Genomic DNA, 25,458 nt, shown 5'->3' with positions numbered 1-25,458 from the left:
ACCCATATTGATCAACGCCACACTTTGAACAGTGTGTCAAGATATTGATTATGAAAGGCTAAATGTCAACTAGATGTAGAGTAACATACTGATCACACTTGATGTTTGTGGTTGATGTGAGGACATTGCCACCTCTGTATAGACTGCACATGTCCTGTCGGAAACCATTTGTAACCTGTGGCCATTTCAACTTTCACCTCATACGAACTTTTGAGAGTCTCCGTTATCACTATTAGACATGTGGCATTTTGCTTACAAATCCATTGTGACAGTCTCTTATTATTGGAACTAAACTCGGTGACAATAATCGGATCATTCTCTTTTCAGGGGCACTTTACACGAGGACGGTTTCCTATGGAAACGGGGAATTATTTTATCGTTAGTGCCTCCCTTTTAGACGGCGACGGCGAATTCGCGCTTAGGAAACGACACATTTTGGAACCACCCTCCAGAGTGAAATTGTTAAAGACGCTTCCCGCTGAGCGGGGCTGAGGGCTCCATGTAATCGCTTTGGAACGGCACATTTCAGAAACTCTGACGTGCCTGCACACGCGACACAAGCGATTACGCCGATAGCCGTGCGCGAGTTGGCAACCAAATAAAACGTCAGTATGAATGAAGTTTGGCAACATTCAGAATTAAGCTACACTGCCGCCAACTTCAGTTACATGTTCAGAACGTTACTGCTGCGAGGAGCCGATGGCTGTACCCGGTCGGCATTTAACGTTAGTTACAAAAGCACGTCGACAGTGTTTTCTCACTGCCAGTAGCCTACAGTAGGGTTTGACAGATCACAGTCAGCGCTCCCGGTCATCGCTGCTCGTTAAAGATTTCCAATAGGCGTTATTCTGATAAACTGGTCACATATATGTTACATTTTCACCGACAAATATTAAAACTTTACAACAGTTTGGGGCTTTTTTTAGCTTGAAAAAAAGCTTTTTGGCAAGTCTAAATGACTGCGGAAGGCGGACTCTACTTCCGTGTTTAAAAACCAGAAAGACGATTACGAAATTACGTCATGCAGAAGCGTCCTTGTATGGGCAAAGAATAAGGTGATCACACTGCCACCTAGCGACCTGGCATGTACATTACGGCGTTTTAAAAATTCAACAGCGCTCATGTAAACAGGGAGAAGGTGTGAAGGAAAAGGTGTGAAGGAAACGCTATTGTGTCGTTTCTTTCAGAAACTGTCCTCGTGTAAAGGGCCCCTTAGAGTGACACATCAGTGTTGAAAGTGTGGCGTTTTTACATCTCATACAATCTTTACATGACATGCCTTCATTCTTTATAGACAATACAAGTTAATATATGCTACCAGCATTTCCCAACATACTTTGGAAACAATCATCATGACATGCATGGCATTTTGCTATCGGTCAAATCATTAAAATCTCATTTGTCATTGTGTGTGTTTGTGGGGGGGGGGAAACAGAGGTGACTGCGAGTCATATTAATCCAATTTAACAGAGTTATTTTGGGTATCGTTATCTTTTTCAACACGTCATGCTTCTGAAGTCACTAATAGAAGGTTGAAGATGTGGTATGATTAGATCGTACAATTATCTAGCGTGTGTGTGTGTACACACACACACACACACACACGCACACACACACACACACACACGCACACACACACTAGATAATTGTCTCTGTGTGTGTGTGTGTGTGTTTAAGAGGGGAACGCAGAGAGGAGAAAGCAGGACAGCAGGGAAGACGTGAATATGGCCAAAGAGAGGCGAGAAAGAGCTGTGAAGCGCTAAACTCTTGGTATACAGCTATTTGTTTAAGATGTCAGGGATGACATTTAACACACACAGAGACACACACACACACAGACACACACACACAGACACACATGGATAAACACGTACATAAAAACAAGGACAGACACACCTGAAGCAACGCGCACACACCGTCAAACACATGCGCATACACACACAGAGACACGCACACACTGTCAAACACATGCACATACACACAGAGAGACATGCGCACACTGTCAAACACATGCACATACACACACAGAGACACGCACACACTGTCAAACACATGCACATACACACAGAGAGACATGCACACACTGTCAAACACATGAACATACACACAGAGAGACATGCACACACTGTCAAACACATGAACATACACACAGAGAGACATGCACACACTGTCAAACACATGCACATACACACACAGAGACACGCACACACTGTCAAACACATGCACATACACACAGAGAGACATGCACACACTGTCAAACACATGAACATACACACAGAGAGACATGCACACACTGTCAAACACATGAACATACACACACATAGACATGCACACACTGTCAAACACATGCACATACACACACAGAGACATGCGCACACTGTCAAACACATGCACATACACACAGAGAGACATGCACACACTGTCAAACACATGCACATACACACAGAGACATGTGCACACTGTCAAACACATGAACATACACACAGAGACACGCACACACTGTCAAACACATGAACATACACACAGAGAGACATGTGCACACTGTCAAACACATGAACATACACACAGAGAGACATGCACACACTGTCAAACACATGCACATACACACAGAGACATGTGCACACTGTCAAACACATGAACATACACACACAGAGACACGCACACACTGTCAAACACATGCACATACACACACAGAGACACGCACACACTGTCAAACACATGCACATACACACAGAGAGACATGCACACACTGTCAAACACATGAACATACACACAGAGAGACATGCGCACACTGTCAAACACATGCACATACACACAGAGAGACATGCACACACTGTCAAACACATGCACATACACACAGAGACATGTGCACACTGTCAAACACATGAACATACACACAGAGACATGCGCACACTGTCAAACACATGCACATACACACACAGAGACATGCGCACACTGTCAAACACATGCACATACACACAGAGACATGCACACACTGTCAAACACATGCACATACACACACAGAGACATGTGCACGCTGTCAAACACATGAACATACACACAGAGACATGCGCACACTGTCAAACACATGCACATACACACAGAGAGACATGCGCACACTGTCAAACACATGCACATACACACAGAGACATGCACACACTGTCAAACACATGCACATACACACAGATACATGCACACACTGTCAAACACATGAACATACACACAGAGAGACATGCACACACTGTCAAACACATGCACATACACACAGAGACATGTGCACACTGTCAAACACATGAACATACACACATAGACATGCACACACTGTCAAACACATGCACATACACACACAGAGACATGCACACACTGTCAAACACATGCACATACACACAGAGACATGCACACACTGTCAAACACATGCACATACACACAGAGACATGTGCACACTATCAAACACATGCACATACACACACAGAGACATGTGCACACTGTCAAACACATGAACCTACACACAGAGACATGTGCACACTGTCAAACACATGCACATACACACACAGAGACATGCACACACTGTCAAACACATGCACATACACACACAGAGACATGCACACACTGTCAAACACATGCACATACACACACAGAGACATGCACACACTGTCAAACACATGCACATACACACACAGAGACATGTGCACACTGTCAAACACATGCACATACACACAGAGACATGTGCACACTGTCAAACACATGCACATACACACACAGAGACATGTGCACACTATCAAACACATGAACATACACACACAGAGACATGTGCGCACACTGTCAAACACATGCACATACACACAGAGAGACATGTGCACTCTCAGAGAGGGAGGGAGGGAGGGAGAGAATGAGGGGTAAGGTTAATAAATCACAACTTTAGGAGTTTGTCGACACGCTTGATAATTTAGAAACTCTGTTTAATGACCACATGAGAAAACAAGAACGCTAGACTCATCTGTCTCAATACTGCTCTGGAGTCAGAGAGAGAGGGAGGGGGAGAGAGAGGAGCGGAGAGAGAGGAGAGAGAGAGGGAGGGGAGAGAGGAGGGGAGAGAGAGTAGAGAGAGATGGGGGGCAGTCTCCTTTTCTCCTAGCCTTCCCTCTCCTTTACTTTCAACTTGTTATCCTTTAAGTCTCTTTTTTTGCTTTCCGTTCGTCCATCTGTCATTTAGTTGAACAACCCTTGACTTCCTCGGATCCACTCCTAACTGTCTTTTACACCCTGTTGAGGGAGGCAGGGTGGCATAGGGACACAGTCCTTCACCCCAAAGCTTTCAAATCAGCTACAAGGAACTTCTAACTGCTTATGAAACAACAGTCTAAATGTAATACAGATGCCTCACATCTTAGAGTACATCAGCAAATGAGACCATTTGCCCATTTCTATATTGTTATTTTTTTTTATCTTTTTTTTTTACATACACGAAAAACAAGAACCTCAAAACATTATCAAAAACGGAGAAAATACAAAAATACATACACAAACAAATGCACTCATAACCCCCCACCCCACAGGGCCCCTCCCCATCCATCAGCCCACACATAAATTGTCTCACAGTAGCAAAGAGAGATCAAAACAAAGCAAACAGAACGTAGCTATCATGGAGATGCCTGTGACCCCCACACACACACACTGCTATTGTCTTCAATAACTGAATTCCAGCACGTCATATTTTCTACCTTAGCACCATGCACACGGCCCACCGACATCTTCACGACAGCCAGGTCCACAACAGAAGATACACATTTTTCGGGGGCATGGTGGTGCAGTGGTAGAGCTGTCGCCTCACAGCTAGAAGGTCCTGGGTTCGATTCCCACCTGGGACGCTGTGAGCGCTGAAGGAGTGCGTGCCCGTCCGCATGTCCTCGAGTGCCCACCACCCGGGTGGGGGTCGTCAAAAAGGGCCTTTCTGTGTGGAGTTTGCATGTTCTCCCCGTGCCCCCTGGGGGTTTCCTTCATATAGGAACCCCACACCAAAACATGCACTATCCTGGTTGCTGATGTGGTGCCTCCTCTGGTCGTTAAGGGCGCCTGTTCGGAGGGAGGGGAACTCGTTGGAATAGCGTGATCCTCCCACGTGCTATGTCCTACCGGTGAAGCTTCCCCTCTCAGGTGAAAAGAAGCGGCTGGCTAACTGCCCATGTCTCGGAGGAAGCATGGAGACAGTTTCGGCTCTCCCCAGATCGGCAGAGGGTGGAGCAGCAACCTAAAATTAGCACTAATGGGGGATAAAAATGGGATAAAAAAAAATCGGGGGGAAAAAATATATATAAAAAAATATATACACATTTTTCCAAAGGCAAAATAATATTGTTATTCTAAATGTCAGTGCGCGGGTCAAGACAGCGGGACGTCCTGTGTTCACGTCCGTGTGAAACTGGTTGTAATGTTTGTTCCCGCCCGGCGAATGAACCAGTAACGTTAACCTAATGCAGTAAATAAAACAACGGGGAAGGCTCGCTGACTCGGAGAAGCCGTGACCCGGCCTGTCACAGCTCGGTCCACCCTCTGGTCACAGCAGGAAGTGCCTCGGTGTTCAGGAAATGTAGTATTCGTTCCAGAAGAACACTACCGCTTTTGTCCACAGCGGCCGCTAAGATCAACACAAAATGAAAGTTCCTCGTCGCTGCTTTAACGCTGCTGAAGTGTCCTCGAGCAAGATGACACTCATTCCCTACCAGCTGCTGTTCTTTACTTGACCTCTGACCTCATTGTAGAGCAGAGAAGAGAGAAGAGAATTGCCCTAGCAGGATCAATGAAGTATCACTTTAACATTATTGTACTGGTTGATTACACTAACTTGGTTCTGTGATCACATATAAACATAGTCTGGAATAGGTTTGTCTCATGTTTTCAATGTCACAATTGGGATAATATCAATAATGGGGTGAGAGTAATAATATTATATTGGCCATTATGTTATCTTAAATAATGTAGTCTGTTACCAGCAATCTAAATATACTGTGAGTCCATTAGACAGGGTTATAAGGCTTACTGTAAGACGCATGATCTTGATATGAATCAATGGCTTCTCTTTCTGTCTCATTCTGTTATCTCCTGATACATATCACTCTTCTGCCCTAATTGGTTTAAATGTCGGGCTGTTAGTTGACTGGCAGACAGCATCTGTTCTGTGATTTGTGGACAGATGGTGGGAGGAGCTGAAGGTCAGCCTGGTTACTGACACTGTCACTGGGTGTGTGTGGGTGTGCATGCATGCGCGTGTGTTTGTGTTTGTGTGTGTTTGTGTGTGTGTGGTTCTTAGGATGTGCGGGTGTGTTTTGCGTGCATATGTTATCGGCCTATTTATCTAAATTTTTTCCTGGCTAGCAGGGGAGCAATCAAAGTGCTTCCAACAAGGTCTAAAAAAGAGGCATAAAAATATAACACACAGGGGGTGGACAAAATAACGGAAACAGTATAATTATGCAAAATCCTAACTTTGAAGTCACTAAATCAGAATGACAAAGGCAGCTACAGAGGCGACTCATACTGTATCAAGCTGAAATGCCAGCTTGATGCACAGACTGTGCAGTATGTGTCTCCTCTAAAAGAGTCTTACTTTTATTGTGAGTCTTCAAAGCAACATCACGCAGATCAAAAGAGACCTAATTACCTGGATTGCAGATGCATTGGTCACAAATACTGCAACATAATTTAATCTGTTGAGGGGAACATTCTAAAAAATGATGACAACATAATGGACACAACGGGCACTGGCAAGGAGCAACAGCGAATGCAAGTCAAAGCTCACCGACAGTGATAGAAGGAAGCTTAGATGCTATAAACACCACAAAACTGCAGCCTCAAAAAGAACCACAGAATTGAATCAACATCTCTGTGGCACAGACTTGACAAAGAAATGTAAACCGTGAGTTTTCCAAAGCTGGTATTTATAGCAGGGCTATAAGGTAATGCAGTCTGAAGAGTCGTCTTTCACCATTTTCCTTACTTCCAGATGGGTTGACATTTGGGGAAAATGAAGGATGCGTTTAACCAGCGATGCCAAAGAATATGGAGCGATTTTACAAGACCAGATGGAGGAAACACTGTTCTTTCATGATGCGCCATATTCCATACACACTGCTCAATAGATCCAAGATTTCAGCTGAAGGCAAACATCTCCCATGGCACATTTTCCACCTCCTTCCACCAGCAAAGAACCAGAGGCCTTTCTTCTTGAAGAATGGACCACCATCACATTACTCACAGAACTTATATGACAGCATTACAAGTTCTACATGCAAAGAGTGACCCTACTCTTTATAGAAACACTCTGAATACAGAAACTAATGGGCAGCAATTCAAACAAGTAAATAAAACCGAGACCTTCAGCATGGCAAGATCCTAAAAGTTCTAGTAACTTTGTAACTGTTGTTTTGCTCTTCGTGTGATTACAACTACAGGAACGGTGTTTCCCTAATACTTAATAGAGATTTGTTATTTTGCAGAACATCACACGTTTCCAACTGAACATGTGTCAAACAAATGTGACAATGTAAAAGGGGAGTACAGGCAGGTATAGGTATTAAAGCCTGCAGCCAATACATTTCACTCTACATTATGCATTTTGTCACTAATGGTGCTTATGTCCAACAGATGAAAGGGGCAGTAGGCTATTTATGACAAAATAAAGATGATAATGATAATTTTCCAATATACACCTCTCTCTTTATGTTGCTTGTGTTCGCTGGGTTTCATTCAAATGACGTCAAATACCGATCACAATGCTAGGGTGACCACTCCCATGACTTATTGTGAAGATATGATCGCCTTTTTTTTTTACATAGGAGAGAGATAGGAGAAATTCTGGTCAATTAAATCTGTGTTTAAACACAGTTATTGGCATGCTATATAGAGAATGGCATAATCAAAGGTACATTTAGGCTATATATTTGAAACATAAGGCTACTGTATACATAATATAATATTAATTCCAAATAGAAATAAGTCCCATCAATAGACTCACGTGCATAATGATGTGCGTTCGTTGGAGCAAAACACAACGGTTTTCCTACAGCACATGGCCTACATCAGATCAAATAAAATGGAATTAAAACTCGTTTAAAATGCTTGCAGGCTCTTAGCAGTGAAGCGTGGAGCTACCTGCCCACTGAAATCAAATGTGCCAATTGACTTGCAATGTGCGAGCCAGCAAGCAACCCGTGCGTAATATGGACAGACACCCATGAACTCTTCTGTTATCCTCAATTCTTAATGGATTTATTTCATTTAAATTACCCTGTAATCTCCGGATTGCTGCCCTAAATTCGTCTGTGTCAGCCACGCCTAAATCACCAGGAGATCAAAGGCCACACAACCAAAAAGCAAGGATTGCTGAAATCCTCCATAACAGCGGGGCACTGTCATAGCGAGCGCATCTCGCTGCACGCGTGTGGCATGTCGGGCATGAGAGGGGCTGAGGCTGCGTTGACTCCTCCTCCTCACAGTCATTTCTCGGCCAAAATGACTAATAAGGGTGCGGAAATTTAATTTGAGCCTATCTTAATGCAATTAAAATTGTGATAAGAGGGAAATATTTTCACCGGAGAGATTTAAATCTGTCAGACTTTAGCTGGTTTTAACGGTAAAAGACCGGCAATTACCGGATGACGGATACCCTGTCTTTTACTGTCACATAATGCATCCTGGCGTGATTGCATGATAAAAGTCACATTGAGAGTGCAGGTGCATTCAGCCAGCATGTGTTACAGTGCAGCTGCAGAGGAGGTGTGATGAGTGTCCAGTAATGCCCTGGACCAGTGTACCATGAGGGAATTCATTGCCAATATGTGCATGGGTCATTGGTGTGCAGACGTTTTAACAGTCATCCGTCTATTTACTCATTCATGGCAGATAGAGGGAGAGAGGGAGAGAGGTAGGGATGAGGGGGAGAGAGGGCTGTATGTATGTGGGTTTACAGTATAGATGTAGGGATGAGGGGGAGAGAGGGCTGTATGTATGTGGGTTTACAGTATAGAGGTAGGGATGAGGGGGAGAGAGGGCTGTATGTATGTGGGTTTACAGTATAGATGTAGGGATGAGGGGGAGAGAGGGCTGTATGTATGTGGGTTTACAGTATAGAGGTAGGGATGAGGGGGAGAGAGGGCTGTATGTATGTGGGTTTACAGTATAGAGGTAGAGATGAGGGGGAGAGAGGGCTGTATGTATGTGGGTTTACAGTATAGAGGTAGGGATGAGGGGGAGAGAGGGCTGTATGTATGTGGGTTTACAGTATAGAGGTAGGGATGAGGGGGAGAGAGGGCTGTATGTATGTGGGTTTACAGTATAGAGGTAGGGATGAGGGGGAGAGAGGGCTGTATATATGTGGGTTTACAGTATAGATGTAGGGATGAGGGGAGAGAGGGCTGTATGTATTAGGGGTGGGAATCACCAGATGCCCACGATACGATACTAAAACGATACTTGAGTCACGATACGATAGTATTGCGAGCGATATTGCGATATTCTAGTATTGCGATATATTGAATATTGCGATATTTCGATATATTGTCTAACTCCTTCTCCTACCTTTTCCTTGACCTCACCGGAAATAAAAACATGCAGTGTTTTTTTGTTTTGTTTTGTTTTTGCCCCACACGTAGGCTACACGATTAAGCTTCTCTGGACTCAATACGCCACTGCAGGCATGGACTGCAACATCGGGCGCTTCGGGCAGATGCCCGGTGGCATGGCATAGCCTGCAAAAAAAAAAGTATATATATATATATACTGTATATATATATATATATATATATATATATATATATATATATTTTTTATATCGATACTTGGTGTCCAAATATCGATACAATATCGTCAGGCAAAATATCACGATATATGGATTTCCCCCCCACCCCTAGTATGTATGTGGGTTTACAGTATATGGGGGGCAAGAGGTTGATGGATGGGTGGGTCGATGTAGATAGGAGAGCAGAAGGGATGGATGGATACAGCCTGGAGACAGAGGAGACGAGAGGATGATGTAGATGGCCTATAATCCTTAGAGGCTGACAGCACACTGGTCTTTCTGTGATTGAAGTCTAAGCGTGTGTGTGTGTGTGTGTGTGTGTGTGTGTGTGTGTGTGTGTGTGTGTGAGAGAGAGAGAGAGACACTGTGTGTGTGTGTGTGTGTGTGTGTGTGTGTGTGCGTGTGTGTGTGTGCGTGTGTGCGTGAATGTGATAGCGATCTGCCTATCAGGGATGCAGGGAAGGGATGGAGTTATGGGACAGAGGGAAGGAAATAGGGAGTGAAGGAGAGAAGTATGGACGAGTGGAAAAGAGAGGAGAGAAAGAGTTGAGGCCAGAAAAACCATTAAACATAAAATCAATCAGCAGAGAGAAAGATGGCGAGACAGAGAGAGGGGAGAGGAGAGAGAGACAGACACAGAGAGACACAGAGGGAGAAGCAGAGAGAGTAAGATCTTAAAGGAGGACACAGCGAGACGGGATGAGAGAGATAGAGACAGAGAGAGGAGACAGAGAGAGGAGAGAGAGACAGACGGGATGAGAGAGATAGAGACAGAGAGAGGAGAGAGAGAGAGGAGAGAGAGACAGAAGGAGAGAGAGAGAGCAAGACTGAGAGAGAGCAGCAGAGAGAGTAAGATCTTAAAGAAAGACACAGCGAGACGGGAGCGAGGGATAAAGAAGGAATCCTCCGATGACTGCGATATTGATGACAGCACAGCAGGGGAGAAGGGATGAACGGATGGGAGAGGGAGGGAGGATAAGGAGGCTAAGAACGAGTGATCAAAGCACCCAGGGCCATGAGGGAGAGAGAGATTGAATAAGGAGGGAGAGAGAGAGGAGTCCTGCAGAGGGACGAGAGAGAGGGAGGGAGAAGATAAGGACCAACTATGAGAGGAGAGAAGAGGTGGAGATGGGCTGTTTAATAATAATAATAATAATGATGATGATGATGATGATGATGATGATGATGATAATGATAATAATAACAATAATAATAATGATGATAAAGCAGCCCAGTTATCTGAATGAAATGTCAGCATTGTACATTTGTGGAATCCAGGGAAGTGTAGAATATGAACATTTCTGAAGCACAATATGAGCATATCACAACTGCCTCGTCTCAGAGCGAGAGAGCACATGTTCGACTCCCGAGCGACCATAACCCTAGCCTCAACCAAGTTGCTTTAGTCGCCTCAACCAAGTTGCTTTAGTCGCCTCAACCAAGTTGCTTTAGTCGCCTCAACCAAGTTGCTTTAGTCGCCTCAACCAAGTTGCTTTAGTCGCCTCAACCAAGTTGCTTTAGTCGCCTCAACCAAGTTGCTTTAGTCGCCTCAACCAAGTTGCTTTAGTCGCCTCAACCAAGTTGCTTTAGTCGCCTCAACCAAGTTGCTTTAGTCGCCTCAACCAAGTTGCTTTAGGGCCTGTGTCGACCTAGCGTCTTTTCCTCAGCTCCAGCGTCTTTTTTCAGTTTCCAATAGGGGGAGAGCGTATGCGGGCGCACCCGGACGTCTAGAGAAAGTGCGCTCCGCCCAGCGTCTATTTTCAGAGTGCTCTGGCGTTTTTGTGCGCCGGCTCCCAGCGCTCCCAGCTGAAAATATTTTAACTTTTCAGAAAGTGTCGGGTGCTCCTTTTCTGGCAACTAATCATCTATCAACTATCGCAACAGAGACAGAAAGGCTCAATTGTGGGAGCAGATTGGCTAGACACTTAATATTTCTGGTGAGTGTTGAGCTAAATCACTGTATGTGTTGTTTGCTAATGTTAGCTGTCAGCTATCAAGCTACTACCGCACTGAACTAACGTTAGTTTCAGACTGCTTCCTTGTATATTGTGCGCTGAGATCAGCGCTCCCCAGCGTACTTCCAGCGTTTATCGGTCGGAAAAAGAGTCTATAGATGGACACACGGCCTTAGTCGCCTCAACCTAATCAAAGTTGTTTTGTTTGCGTTTAACATTGGAAAGGCAGTGAGTTTTTCAAATGAACCGGCGTACAGTATGTTGAGATTGTAGCCTACATATCCCTGCTTTCCAGACATGTAAAAGGCCCAGGTTTGATTGGGGCGATTGGGTTGAATACACGCAGATGAAGGGAGGGCAGTCGACTCGCACAGAGAGAGGGCAGCACAGCAGGAGACCAAACAGAGATATGGTCGTGCTTCAGCAGCAACTAGAGAGAGGCAGGGAAAGGCAACGCAAAGGGCAACGCTAGCTCACTGATCTGATAAGACGTGAAGGCAACATGGCCGACATTACCCCTTTCTTTCTCTCTCTCTGTCTCACACTCACACGGACTCACAGCCAAACTAGCACGCATAACCACCCTCCTCCACACACACGCTTTCCCTCCTCCTGTGGGTCAGTGCGTTAGGGCAGCAGCATGAGTTCAGCCTCCCCAGGTTGCCGTCTGAAATCAGAGCAGAGAAGAAGAGAGGCGAGCAGAGCCTTCACTTACCTATATATTTACGCCTGTTGTACCCCATGGGGAATTTGGGGGTCACTCACCTTCCGTTTGTTCGTCTGCTTGCTTGTCCGTCCGTCCGTCACTGAGTTGTGATATCTTAGCTTGTTTTCACACTGGGGACAATTGCTTTCAATCCGTGCCCGAGTACGATTGCCCCGCCTCCTCTCTACCCCGCTGGTCAGCTTTCACAGTACACATTTCTTCCATGTCCGGGTGTAACCGAGGTGAATCAGCGCGGATTCCTCGTGAGTCGTGAGTGGTAGCGAGTGGATTGGTTAAACTCACTCCCCAGTATAAAGGCATGTTAATCAGCTCCGCCAAGGGAGCTAGCTCTCTTGGTGGAGTGGTTAGTGTCTTTGACTCCCAAGCCGAAGGTCGGCGGTTCGTATCCACCCCTGGACAAGCGCTTAACATGGGTTGCTGCAAGTACCACCTACACAACGCCGTTACACGGGAACACTTGCCCATCTACAAACTCCCATCCAATGGGTGGCGATATATGCACCTAGTTGGCTTGCAATCCGCCAATAGACAATAAAGAAGAAGAGTAGGTTAACGATACATTTCAACATTTGCCAAGTGGACTATGTGGATAGTATTGGAGTGGACGACCGGTTGATCCTATGCTTTGGACTTTTGTTTCTGTGATCTACTACAAGAGCTAAATACAAGTTTGTGTATTGTTTGTTTTTCTACACAGTGACAGACGAGCTGGCATCGCCAAACCAATTCACGAATTTCACGTTGCACTGCATTGCATTTGCAAATGAGCTAGCTGGTAGCTAGCATCAGGTTCCCAGGCTAACAAAAGGGCATGGAACGCAACGTTCACACTGATCAAACAAACCGGACCTGCATGGGGTCAGTTTGGGGACAAGTGTGCTCGGAAAAGGTCCTGGACCCCCAGGTTGTGAAAGCACCCTCAGACACCACTGATGGAATTCTGATGAAACTTGGGGAAATGATGCATCTCACCATTGCCGTTTCCAAATTACACTGATTAGCCCATGGAGGCCAAAACATCTTCACATACGTATTGTGTTAGTGATTAGCCCATGGAGGACGCCACAATTACAGGCCAAAACATCTTCACATACGTATTGTGTTAGTGATTAGCCCATGGAGGACGCCACAATTACAGGCCAAAACATCTTCACATACGTATTGTGTTAGTGATTAGCCCATGGAGGACGCCACAATTACAGGCCAAAACATCTTCACATACGTATTGTGTTAGTGATTAGCCCATGGAGGACGCCACAATTACAGGCCAAAACATCTTCACATACGTATTGTGTTAGTGATTAGCCCATGGAGGATGCCACAATTACAGGCCAAAACATCTTCACATACGTATTGTGTTAGTGATTAGCCCATGGAGGACGCCACAATTACAGGCCAAAACATCTTCACATACGTATTGTGTTAGTGATTAGCCCATGGAGGACGCCACAATTACAGGCCAAAACATCTTCACATACGTATTGTGTTAGTGATTAGCCCATGGAGGATGCCACAATTACAGGCCAAAACATCTTCACATACGTATTTGTGTTAGTGATTAGCCCATGGAGGACGCCACAATTACAGGCCAAAACATCTTCACATACGTATTGTGTTAGTGATTAGCCCATGGAGGACGCCACAATTACAGGCCAAAACATCTTCACATACGTATTGTGTTAGTGATTAGCCCATGGAGGACGCCACAATTACAGGCCAAAACATCTTCACATACGTATTGTGTTAGTGATTAGCCCATGGAGGATGCCACAATTACAGGCCAAAACATCTTCACATACGTATTTGTGTTAGTGATTAGCCCATGGAGGACGCCACAATTACAGGCCAAAACATCTTCACATACGTATTGTGTTAGTGATTAGCCCATGGAGGACGCCACAATTACAGGCCAAAACATCTTCACATACGTATTTGTGTTAGTGATTAGCCCATGGAGGACGCCACAATTACAGGCCAAAACATCTTCACATACGTATTGTGTTAGTGATTAGCCCATGGAGGACGCCACAATTACAGGCCAAAACATCTTCACATACGTATTGTGTTAGTGATTAGCCCATGGAGGACGCCACAATTACAGGCCAAAACATCTTCACATACGTATTTGTATTAGTGATTAGCCCATGGAGGACGCCACAATTACAGGCCAAAACATCTTCACATACGTATTGTGTTAGTGATTAGCCCATGGAGGATGCCACAATTACAGGCCAAAACATCTTCACATACGTATTGTGTTAGTGATTAGCCCATGGAGGACGCCACAATTACAGGCCAAAACATCTTCACATACGTATTGTGTTAGTGATTAGCCCATGGAGGATGCCACAATTACAGGCCAAAACATCTTCACATACGTATTGTGTTAGTGATTAGCCCATGGAGGACGCCACAATTACAGGCCAAAACATCTTCACATACGTATTTGTATTAGTGATTAGCCCATGGAGGACGCCACAATTACAGGCCAAAACATCTTCACATACGTATTGTGTTAGTGATTAGCCCATGGAGGACGCCACAATTACAGGCCAAAACATCTTCACATACGTATTGTGTTAGTGATTAGCCCATGGAGGACGCCACAATTACAGGCCAAAACATCTTCACATACGTATTGTGTTAGTGATTAGCCCATGGAGGATGCCACAATTACAGGCCAAAACATCTTCACATACGTATTGTGTTAGTGATTAGCCCATGGAGGACGCCACAATTACAGGCCAAAACATCTTCACATACGTATTTGTATTAGTGATTAGCCCATGGAGGACGCCACAATTACAGGCCAAAACATCTTCACATACGTATTGTGTTAGTGATTAGCCCATGGAGGACGCCACAATTACAGGCCAAAACATCTTCACATACGTATTGTGTTAGTGATTAGCCCATGGAGGATGCCACAATTACAGGCCAAAACATCTTCACATACGTATTGTGTTAGTGATTAGCCCATGGAGGACGCCACAATTACAGGCCAAAACATCTTCACATACGTATTTGTGTTAGTGATTAGCCCATGGAGGACGCCACAATTACAGGCCAAAACATCTTCACATACGTATTGTGTTAGTGATTAGCCCATGGAGGACGCCACAATTACAGGCCAAAACATCTTCACATACGTATTGTGTTAGTGATTAGCCCATGGAGGACGCCACAATTACAGGCCAAAACATCTTCACATACGTATTTGTATTAGTGATTAGCCCATGGAGGACGCCACAATTACAGGCCAAAACATCTTCACATACGTATTGTGTTAGTGATTAGCCCATGGAGGACGCCACAATTACAGGCCAAAACATCTTCACATACGTATTTGTGTTAGTGATTAGCCCAGAAGGGGACTGCATTTTTTGAGGGGTGGGGTCACCTGCAGTACTGTGTTTTGAGGGGTGGGGTCACCTGCAGTACTGTGTTTTGAGGGGTGGGGTCACCTGCAGTACTGTGTTTTGAGGGGTGGGGTCACCTGCAGTACTGTGTTTTGAAAAAGCATCATCATTTCTTCTTTACAAAATGAAGATATCAGTGTTAGCAAACTATCACTACCCCTCCATCCACAGATTAATTTAAATATTGGTCAGATTAAAATCTCTCTTTAAGCTAACAACATTAACATGAAAACAATAACTAATGTAAGTTAGGCTATACAATATAGCAGAAAGCAAGCTATACTTGAAAGGTTAGCGTTAGTGTTAGGGCATGCACTGTGAGCCGCTAATAATAAGGAAACAAATTGACTATTAAGAACATTGTGTTACAACTGACATTATTGCGTTAAACATATAGTGTAGCTGAGACAGACATGTGGGAAAGAGATGGGATGGGACCATAAAGGGATCAGAAAGTGAGACATAAGTCAGGCATGAGCTGTCTGTACCCTACTTACTGCAGCTCTCTGGCTCTGTAACAGGCCAGAGTTATTGGCAACTGGTAATCTGCTAAATTACCACCCACAGCATTCCATGTTAAATCCAGTGCATGTACATTAGACACAGAATGTAATCTATCTCTAGGTATATGTAGTATCAGCCTCCCCCTGTGCACGCGTTATGATTGTCACTTTGGATCTGAGCCGCTGCCTGTGATGCAGTCTCTGCCATGACTACAGGACACACAATGCAATTAGTGAGCTTCCCTAATTGCGTCTGTGTGTCATCTAGAATGATTGCATAGTGTCCACACGCCTTTCACATTTCCTACACACTTTTGGGTCACTTAAGTGATAGCTTTGTCACCACCGCCACGATCCATTTACATCAAAGCTGTTTATATTCAAACTCCGAACGCTACGCAATCATAGAGATGCTGCGGAGTGCCTCATCATTCAGAAACCACGCCCAAAACGGGGGAAAACAGAACCCCCCCCTCCAATCCTGGCATTCTCCTATGTCGTGTGCATGGTTGCGTGTTGCACAAAAAGATCGTATATACGGAAGATGAACACTCCAACTTACTTCCTTGACAGCTAGATCCACATTTTTCTTCTCGCCAATTCTCAATGGCTTCCTTGTTTTGCTCAGGAGTACAAAAAAACTTGAACTGGTGATTTTTTACATTTGTTGTCTGCACAGCCCACCACACAACAGCTTTTAGCTTTGTTTAATTAAAGGAAAATTACGCTGGTCTATGGGAGCGAACGGAGAGCGATTTCCCCATGATGGGCGTGGCCTATTTCATGCAGTGTCTCTATAATGTCACATTCACACCGTGTGCAGTGCCCCTACAGGAAGAAGCCTGGAATGCTCACTTCTTTAATAATCCCTTTCAGAAAAGACAACCATCACTCCACCTTGAAGGCCTTTCCATCTGTCTGTCACCTGTCACAGTCACATCAATAGACTGGAGGGTGTGTGTGTGTGTGTGTGTGTGTGTGTGTGTGTGTGTGTGTGTGTGTGTGTGTGCGCGCGCGCCCCGCGCGTGTGTGCGTGCGTGTGTGTGTGTGCGCGCGCGCGCCCGCGCGTGTGTGTGTGCGTGTGTGTGTCTGCCTGCGGACCTCCTGTTGTCATGATGAACCTATGACAGCTGTCATCCTGCAAGCAGCACTGTCTCCCAAGGTGTGGACACATACACATACACACGCCACCCCCCCCCCCCCCCACACACACACACACACACACACACACACACACACACACACACACACACACACACACACACACACACACTGTTGCAACATAGCTCTCCTGTCAAGTCGGTGAGGTCTCAGCAGGTTCAGGGTCATTTGCACACATCTCTCTCTGTCTAGCTGGAGTGAATGTCTGTCTCTCTCTCTCGTCAACTGAATGGTTTCTCTGCCAGTGCCTGTCTGTCTGTCTGTCTGTCTGTCTGCCTGTCTGCCTGTCTGTCTGTCTGTCTGTCTGTTTGTCTGTCTGTCTCGATGTTCTATTTTACTCTCTGTTTTAAACCAATGAATTGCTATTGATTCAGTGCATCGGAGTGTGTGTAGTTTGGGACGATGTGATGTTAGCATGTGTCAATAGGACACTGACATGATGTATTCCGATCAAAACATTGATGTTGGAAAGTAGCGCAGCGTCCCAAACTACGTCCCCAACTGCATCATGCACTGATCTGTTGGAAAAAACACACACAGCCTGACTGAGATTGTATCACCTGGAAATCATTCTACTATAATATTTTGTTTCATCTTGTTTCTCCTGTTTTGTCTCCAATACCATTTTCACCAACCCTTCTCATTTCATTCAGGTTCCTCCATCTCTATTCTGTTCCTATCTATTTCTATTCAGCCGTTTATTTCCTGTTCATGTCTCCTTTCCTCCTGTCTCTGCTCACTTCACTCTGTCCCTTCCCATCTCTCATATCCTTTGCTCCTCGTTTCTACTCATGTCTATTGGCTGTTTGCTGCTTTAAGTAACTTGTGGATCACAGTTATTCTCCCCCCCCCCCCCTCCTCTGTGGGTGGAGTCTGGCTTGGTCCCTCCCCTCTCTCTGTCATCTGTACATGCATCTCCTATGGAAGCGCCACGTGGGCGAGCCCCAACAGATGTGCATGTATACCTGACAGCGCCTGTCTACACTCTTCAAAAGGAGGTGTCTTTTTCAGCTTATCACTGAGTGCAGTTTGGGTTCCATGCTGTTACTTTTCAACACTTTTCCCCCCCGTAAAACAAATCTTGATGCTGTTAACACATGATGCACAGTAATACAAATCATTTGTCATCCCAAATTGCACTCAGTGGTTTTGTAGAAAATGATATATCCGCTTTAAGAGTGTGTTACATACAGTATTGCCTCTTTTATGTATGACTATAAATTATACAGGTATACTTTATACCATGTTTACAGTTGGACTTGTACACTCCCAGAACAAACAGGTTCCACATTGTATCTTTCATCACTGGGGTAGTGGATGGTGTGTGGACTGAGCTCAATTCACTTTCAGATCAATGCTATTCAATATGAAATTAAAACTGGTATTTTTCAACTCATATCAAAATATGTTATATATAGATTGAATCGAAAAACCTCAGTTCAGTATTTCAAATTTGAATATGATCTATTTTCAATTCGGTTGAAAGAAGAGAAGGATATGAAGTGAATTGAACACAGTCCTCTTGAATAACTTGAAAACAAAACCAATTCCCCAGCGATGCAACAAGGTCCAATGTAGTATGTTTTTCTCTGTGAGTGTGTCTGTATAAATTATATGTGTATAATTTATGCCGTGTGCACAGCGCAATCCATGTGTCTTTATCTGTTATACAATAATCAGTATTACTATCAAATATCAATAGTGTGATCAATCAGATGTGAGCGATTACAGATATCTACCATCACATCAAAAACAATTTGGGACTAATTAATAGACCAGGTAATTGGGACATAGTCAAATCGAGAGTTGATTGGAGGTGATTGGAGATAATGAGAGCAGGGCTCTGTGATTGGATGGAAGCTTCACTTTGCTATTGGAGGAGAGGATGGCAGCTCTGATTGTGACAGGAATTACAGCCTGGCCTCTATAACCCCACCCCTTATTCTAATTGGCTAAAATAAAAACCCTGGATCTACTGTATGAATCCTACTGGCTCAAAGGCAGAGGATAATTTAATACTCTGCAAATTAATAACATGTCATGTACTGTATATGCATATATTACCATGTGTATACTATATGTCATATCTACTAAATACAACTTAAGAGCTCCATATTTTCACAATATGGTTAGCTGAATTATAAATACTTAATATGACTTGAGGAAGACTTCCATTGCTAAAAATGAAGCAAAAAAAAAAACATTCGTTATGGGCAAAGACAACAATAAACCAAAATTAAACCTCATAGAGAGAGAGAGGTGGGGCTTTGGGCTGGCTGACTTCTAATCTATTTGATTGGTTGAGAAATAATCCTATAACAATTAAGAATTTGTTCTTAATTGGTAATTGAATACTGGGTTAATTGACTTGATTGAAGCATTTGACCACCCTGGTCTCAAATACCTGTGAAAAGAAAAAAAGAAAACATCCAAAAGGAACAAAATTCAATAAAACAAAGTCCGCCCCTCGGTCCCTCCTCCTCTCCCTAACCCAGGTTTTCTATTTGTCATTCTGATTTGATTGACAGCTGAGGACACATGTGGGGGCACTGTGAGGGGCGGCAGTGGGGTGGTGACCAGTCCCGGTTACCCCGGCAACTATGGTAACCAGGCCGACTGTACATGGATCCTTTTGGCCGAACCCGGAGACACCATCTCTGTCGTCTTTACAGACTTCCAGACGGAGGAGAAATATGACTACCTGGAAGTAGAGGGATCCGAACCACCAACCATCTGGTGAGTCAACTATTAGTATTGTTCTACTAAATGCGTTAGGATAACCCTTTTGGGCTCTATATAGGTGGAACTATTTTTGAAGGTTAGACTTGACCTAGATCATGATCTACTATAGAACCCGTATTAAATGGTTCCACATACAAATCAAAGTAAATATTTACATCTGTAACCCTCTAAGAAGGGTTCAGCAAACAAGAATAACAACCATCCCTTGTGGTTCATTAGAGAACCTTTACCTATTATGGGCTTATACTGAGAACATCTCCGGGTGGTTCTACACAGAGGCCCTGTTTATTTTGGAGTTCCACTTGGGGCTTTCATATTCTTTAATACTCTGTTCCTCCTGGAACCCTTCCAGAGGGTTCTACGTATATCCTTTTATTTTTTGGAGGTTCCTTTTTGAACCTGTATTATGTGGTGCTGACTGTCAATATCCCTGTCACACTTTATGGTTTTTACAGAATCTATGTAGCAATTACCAGTAATACAGTAAAAATCAATTTTTACTTTATTCTGAACTCTGAGCAATGACAAAGAAGGTGAAGAGATTTTCTGAAGATGAGCCAACTGGATCAATGTGACTCTGTAGACCTTTTGGAAGCTTCTGACACATCCCCTACTAAGATACCTGCAAATCAGTAGCATGGGCAACAGAACCCTTTCCAGTTTAGCAAGTGATTTACTATCAGCCATCATTCAATTGAGGTAAACCGCAATGATTTCAGGCACAGTTAGGCAATTAGAATACCAGAGGCGCTATGCAAGTCTTGGGATGGTGCCTGGACACTTTGAGAATGAGGAGACAAAAGTTCTCCCAAACTGAAATATACTGCAAGTGAAAAGTGTGTGTTTTTGTGTGTGTGAAGCCGTATGAAGTATAATAATTATTTAATTATGTTTGAGTTCCAATTTATATAAATATATCATCATACTTTAAAATCCAGTTAACAGGGGTCCCTTGACCTCTCACATCAAGATACCTGAATTAGAATGGGTTCTATGGGTGGCCGTCCGGGTAGTGTTGCAGGTTCATGCCCAGGTGTTACCTGCGGCTTGGTCGGGCGTCCATACAGGCACGATTGGCTGTGTCTGCGGGTGGGAAGCCGGTTTGAGGGTATGCATCCTGGTCACTGCACTAGCGCCTCCTCTGGTCGGTTAGGGTGCCTGCCGGTGAAGCTGTCATGTGAAAAGATTGGCTGGCAACTATGCATGTGTCGGAGGAAGCATGGTGCAAGTCTACGGCTCTCCCCAGATCACCAGAGGGTGGACCAGCGACCGGGGCAGCAGGAAGAAAATTGGCCAAGTACAATTGGGGAGAAAATGGGGGAAAATCAGAAAAAAGGAGGGGGGTAAGAATGGGTTCTATGAGTACCCACAAGACATGCAAGACATTACAGACATGCCCACTTAGTGAGACCACTTTTTGAAACTTGACCTCACTGTATAAAATGACCTATTGTGACCTCTAGGATAATCACAACCTCATGAAACTTTACAACCACAGACTAGAGACCTAGGGCATTCAGGGGATGTATGGCATGGGGATGGCCATCATATTTCCACCATAATGTTCTAAGCCCCTACTCTAAACATTCAACATTTGAATAGATGCCTAACCAAAACACAATGTTTATTACAGATTTATGATAACAAAACCTACATTAATCTTCAGGTTCCCAGCTTCCAGATGGTGTGTGCCACTTATATATGACATATACTGTTGACTCGCTATCTACCCTGAAATCGCCAGTCCCCCCTAAAAAAAAAAAAAAAAAAATGTGTCTGGTATTGAGGCGAGGAATATAAGTTAAATGAATTCTTCTCAAGAATATATTATTTATTGTTTTCTTCATAGCCTATTATGTTGAATAACTTGATGATATGGTGGGGACAATGATTGTGGTACTCTGCAAATATTTCTGCAAGTTTGGCAGGTCTGCATGTGCCCCTTTTTAACATTGAGCAGCTGGCCCTCTAAAGGTCTCTGCACGGCCCTGTGAAGTCAATTGTTTTCTATTTAGAGAAGCTTTTTGAGTTGGCTTATGTGCTAAGTTCAAAACACTCATCACCCACCACACTGACCTTCAGTTGGCCAGTGTGGCTCAGTTGGCAGGAACACAGCGTTTTCACCACACACTTCAGAGTTGTATTCCTACTGAAGGTTAGTACTTTAAATACCTTGTGGAAGTGAACTCATGTTGTTTTCTTTCAATATAGGACTAAGCTTGATCCCCATCCGAGCAAACAGCTCATTATATTTCACATTAAGAATTCACCTTGTTTTTTATTCCACAAAGTGTCTGAAGGTGCATACGTCCTTCAATAACTAACTTGTTATTGGATTACTAAATAATGCCTGGTGTTGACATTTACAGCTTGGAAACTTGAGGAACCTTCTCACTAAAATAACTAGTGCAAACTTTTAAAGCGCTGAGTCTGAGTCAGGTCTGAGTCATGACCTGGCCTGTTGATAAACTACACTGTTCGCCAGTATATATCTATATCTATATCTATATCTATATATTACAAATAACCTAATTTTGTGCTAAAGGTTTAAAAAAAAATTGTTGCTAAAAGGGGTGATGACGTATGACTCAATGGAACACTACTATAAATAGCTAGCATTAGCTAGCTGTTAGCTACATTCGTTACCTACGATGTTCCCTAAAACACCACTGAATGACCAATATACATGTTAACCAGTTCCAGTCATGTTCTTTCCATTAAACCCTTCTGGTTTGATAGCTGTTGGCCGGTTGGTTGATAATACGGTATTGTGACTTCTAAATAACGTTTGTACGGCGGTAAAGGACGGCCATACTGTTTCCAGTCACTTCTGCTGTAGCACAGACAAAGAGTATATTGAAGGCAAGAGACAAAGTTCTTCTGCTTTTTTGATGGATTGGATCATGATGTTGCAGTGGAACAAACTATTAGCCTTTGCTTCTGATCAATGTAAGTTCTTTGGTGCAAATCTGATGACATACAAATATACAAATAGAGTATAAGAACACAATCGTGTGGCCATTCAGCTTTATGGTGCCATGTCTGCACCACCCACTTCCCCGTAGCCACTCCCCCTACCCACCCCTCGAATCCAGACTCTCTATGACTTTCCTATCCCTAGCCACGCCCCCTCCCACCACCCACACCCCCTTAGCCACTCCCCCTACCCACCCCTCAAATCCAGACTCTCTCTGACCTTCCTATCCCTAGCTACGCCCCCTCCCACCACCCACACCCCCTTAGCCACTCCCCCCACCCACCCCATGAATCCCAACTATACCACCTTCCCACAGTATCCCTATATGCCTCCCCCTTCCTTGCCACCACCCACATCCTCCTAGCCACTGCACCTACCCATTCCTCGAATCCCGACTCTCTACCACCTTCCTATCCCCAAGCTATGGCCCCTATTCCCTAAACGCCGTGGGAGAAACAAAAAAGGTTTCTTCAGAGGCAAATGTTCTCTATAATTCCTTACCCTTCCATGATTAACACTTCTGGAACCCTGCTAAGAGTGTATTGTGAAAATGAAAAATCTATCAATCACATTTAGGGGCGGATGGGTGTGCGTAAGGTATATTAGACCTTATTCTAAGGTGGAAGATCTGGACATGTGACCATCTCTAGCTGTCCGGGGTGGGAGTGTGTGTAGTGGGAGTGTGTGTAGTGGGAGTGTGTGTAAGTTAGGGGGGATGATCGAGGTCTAATAGAGCCCTACTGTATTGGGAGTGTAATTATGTGTGTGGGATGTGTGCGATGCTGCTTCAGATCTCTGGAGCTAAAGGAGAGAAATATGATGTGTTATGAAATATGACAACCTGACATTTCGACCAAGGTCCTGGAGTCGCATATCAGCCGAGGTTATGGAACAATTTAACCACACTTGGAGTACCGCAATAAAAAGTTAGAACAGGTCATAAAAATAAGTAAGAAGAAAAGTAAGAACAGGTAATAAAAGGAAAACATTATTACATGAATAAAGTGTTACTTTTTTAGCTCTTGCTCTCAAGAGTATCGAGTATGGCTGTCTCATGGTCATAATAATAAAAAAAACAATCTTGAAGTGTGTGCGCGCGTGCGTGTGTGTGTGTGTATGTGTGTGTGTGTGTTCTTTCTACATACGACCCGATTATTATTGGACCTCATATATCACAGAGGACTTAACTGATCTGATAGTTAGCCTCTTCGCTGCTCTCTGTGGGTTTTCTATTATTTGTTCATGTGTTTTCAGACGGTTCAGTCATAACAGTATTTTATAGCTCTGGCTCGTTATTGATTGATGCTAAATTAGGCTATTGATCTGCCACCGCTGTTGCTCTAACCAATCTGAATGTAATCATGGCCAGGGATATTAGTGTGTGTGTGTAATCAATGTGGAAGTAAGAATGGCAAGGCCAGCGCACTTCGGAATACGTTAGCGTGTCATGTGTTACGCCTGCCTGCTCACTCGCGCGCGCGTGTGTGTGTGTGTGCGTGTGTGTGTGTGCACGACTGTGCGTGTGTGTGTGAGTGTGTGATGTGCATATGATTGTGTTGAAGTGAGGGCAGGATGCCTGGGGGCACGGCATGGGGATACACAGCATGTGGACTTGTCATTGATGGATCCTGTTGGTAACTGTTCATGTATGCACATACTATATGATTCACACAGGTTCTCAGTTGGTGGCTGCATTTCTAACTTGCTGCAGTAAACAGCCTCAGAGTCTTTGTTCTCATTTTGGGCATTGCAGGTACATTTTCTGTTTTTGTCAGAGAAAGTAATGTTACGAAAGTAGAAAAATACATATCGTTCTTTCCTTGCGTTCAAACATCTAAAGATATATATGTGTGTGTGTGTGTGTGTGTGTGTGTGTGTGTGTGTGTGTGTGTGTGTGTGTGTGTATATACATATATATATATACATATATATATATTTGATCCCATAGACACTCAATAATTGAGCCAAGATGGTAAATGGTAAATTTCTTTTCTACAATAGCTACTACATAATATAAAAAATACACAATTGTAACATTCAATTGATTTATTTACAATCATTACTGGTTTCAGAATACATTTATCCTTCCGCCACAGAATATAGTTCCATACACAAGATCAATGATTGCACTAAACATTTAGTTGCCTTTGAGCCAAAAAACAACTAACCTATTCCTTAACG

The 25,458-nt window shown here is 43.9% G+C and overlaps 1 protein-coding gene across 1 annotated transcript in view; it reads left to right on the top strand.

The window, feature by feature from the left end:
* Nucleotides 1–25,458, top strand: part of LOC310784937 (CUB and sushi domain-containing protein 3-like) — a gene marked incomplete at both ends in the record, with an annotated part of 585,231 nt that overhangs the window by 293,801 nt on the left and 265,972 nt on the right. Inside the window, one exon of the mRNA XM_083645959.1 lies at nucleotides 20,087–20,294. Coding sequence (XP_083502085.1) covers nucleotides 20,087–20,294 — 208 coding nt within the window. The remainder of the gene's footprint in view (nucleotides 1–20,086; nucleotides 20,295–25,458) is intronic.

The sequence above is a fragment of the Poromitra crassiceps genome (assembly GCF_964638095.1).
Source record: "Poromitra crassiceps genome assembly, chromosome: 11".
Taxonomy (NCBI): Eukaryota; Metazoa; Chordata; class Actinopteri; order Beryciformes; family Melamphaidae; genus Poromitra; species Poromitra crassiceps.
Note: the sequence above shows the minus strand (reverse complement) of the source record. Positions and strands in the feature narration are given on the sequence as shown.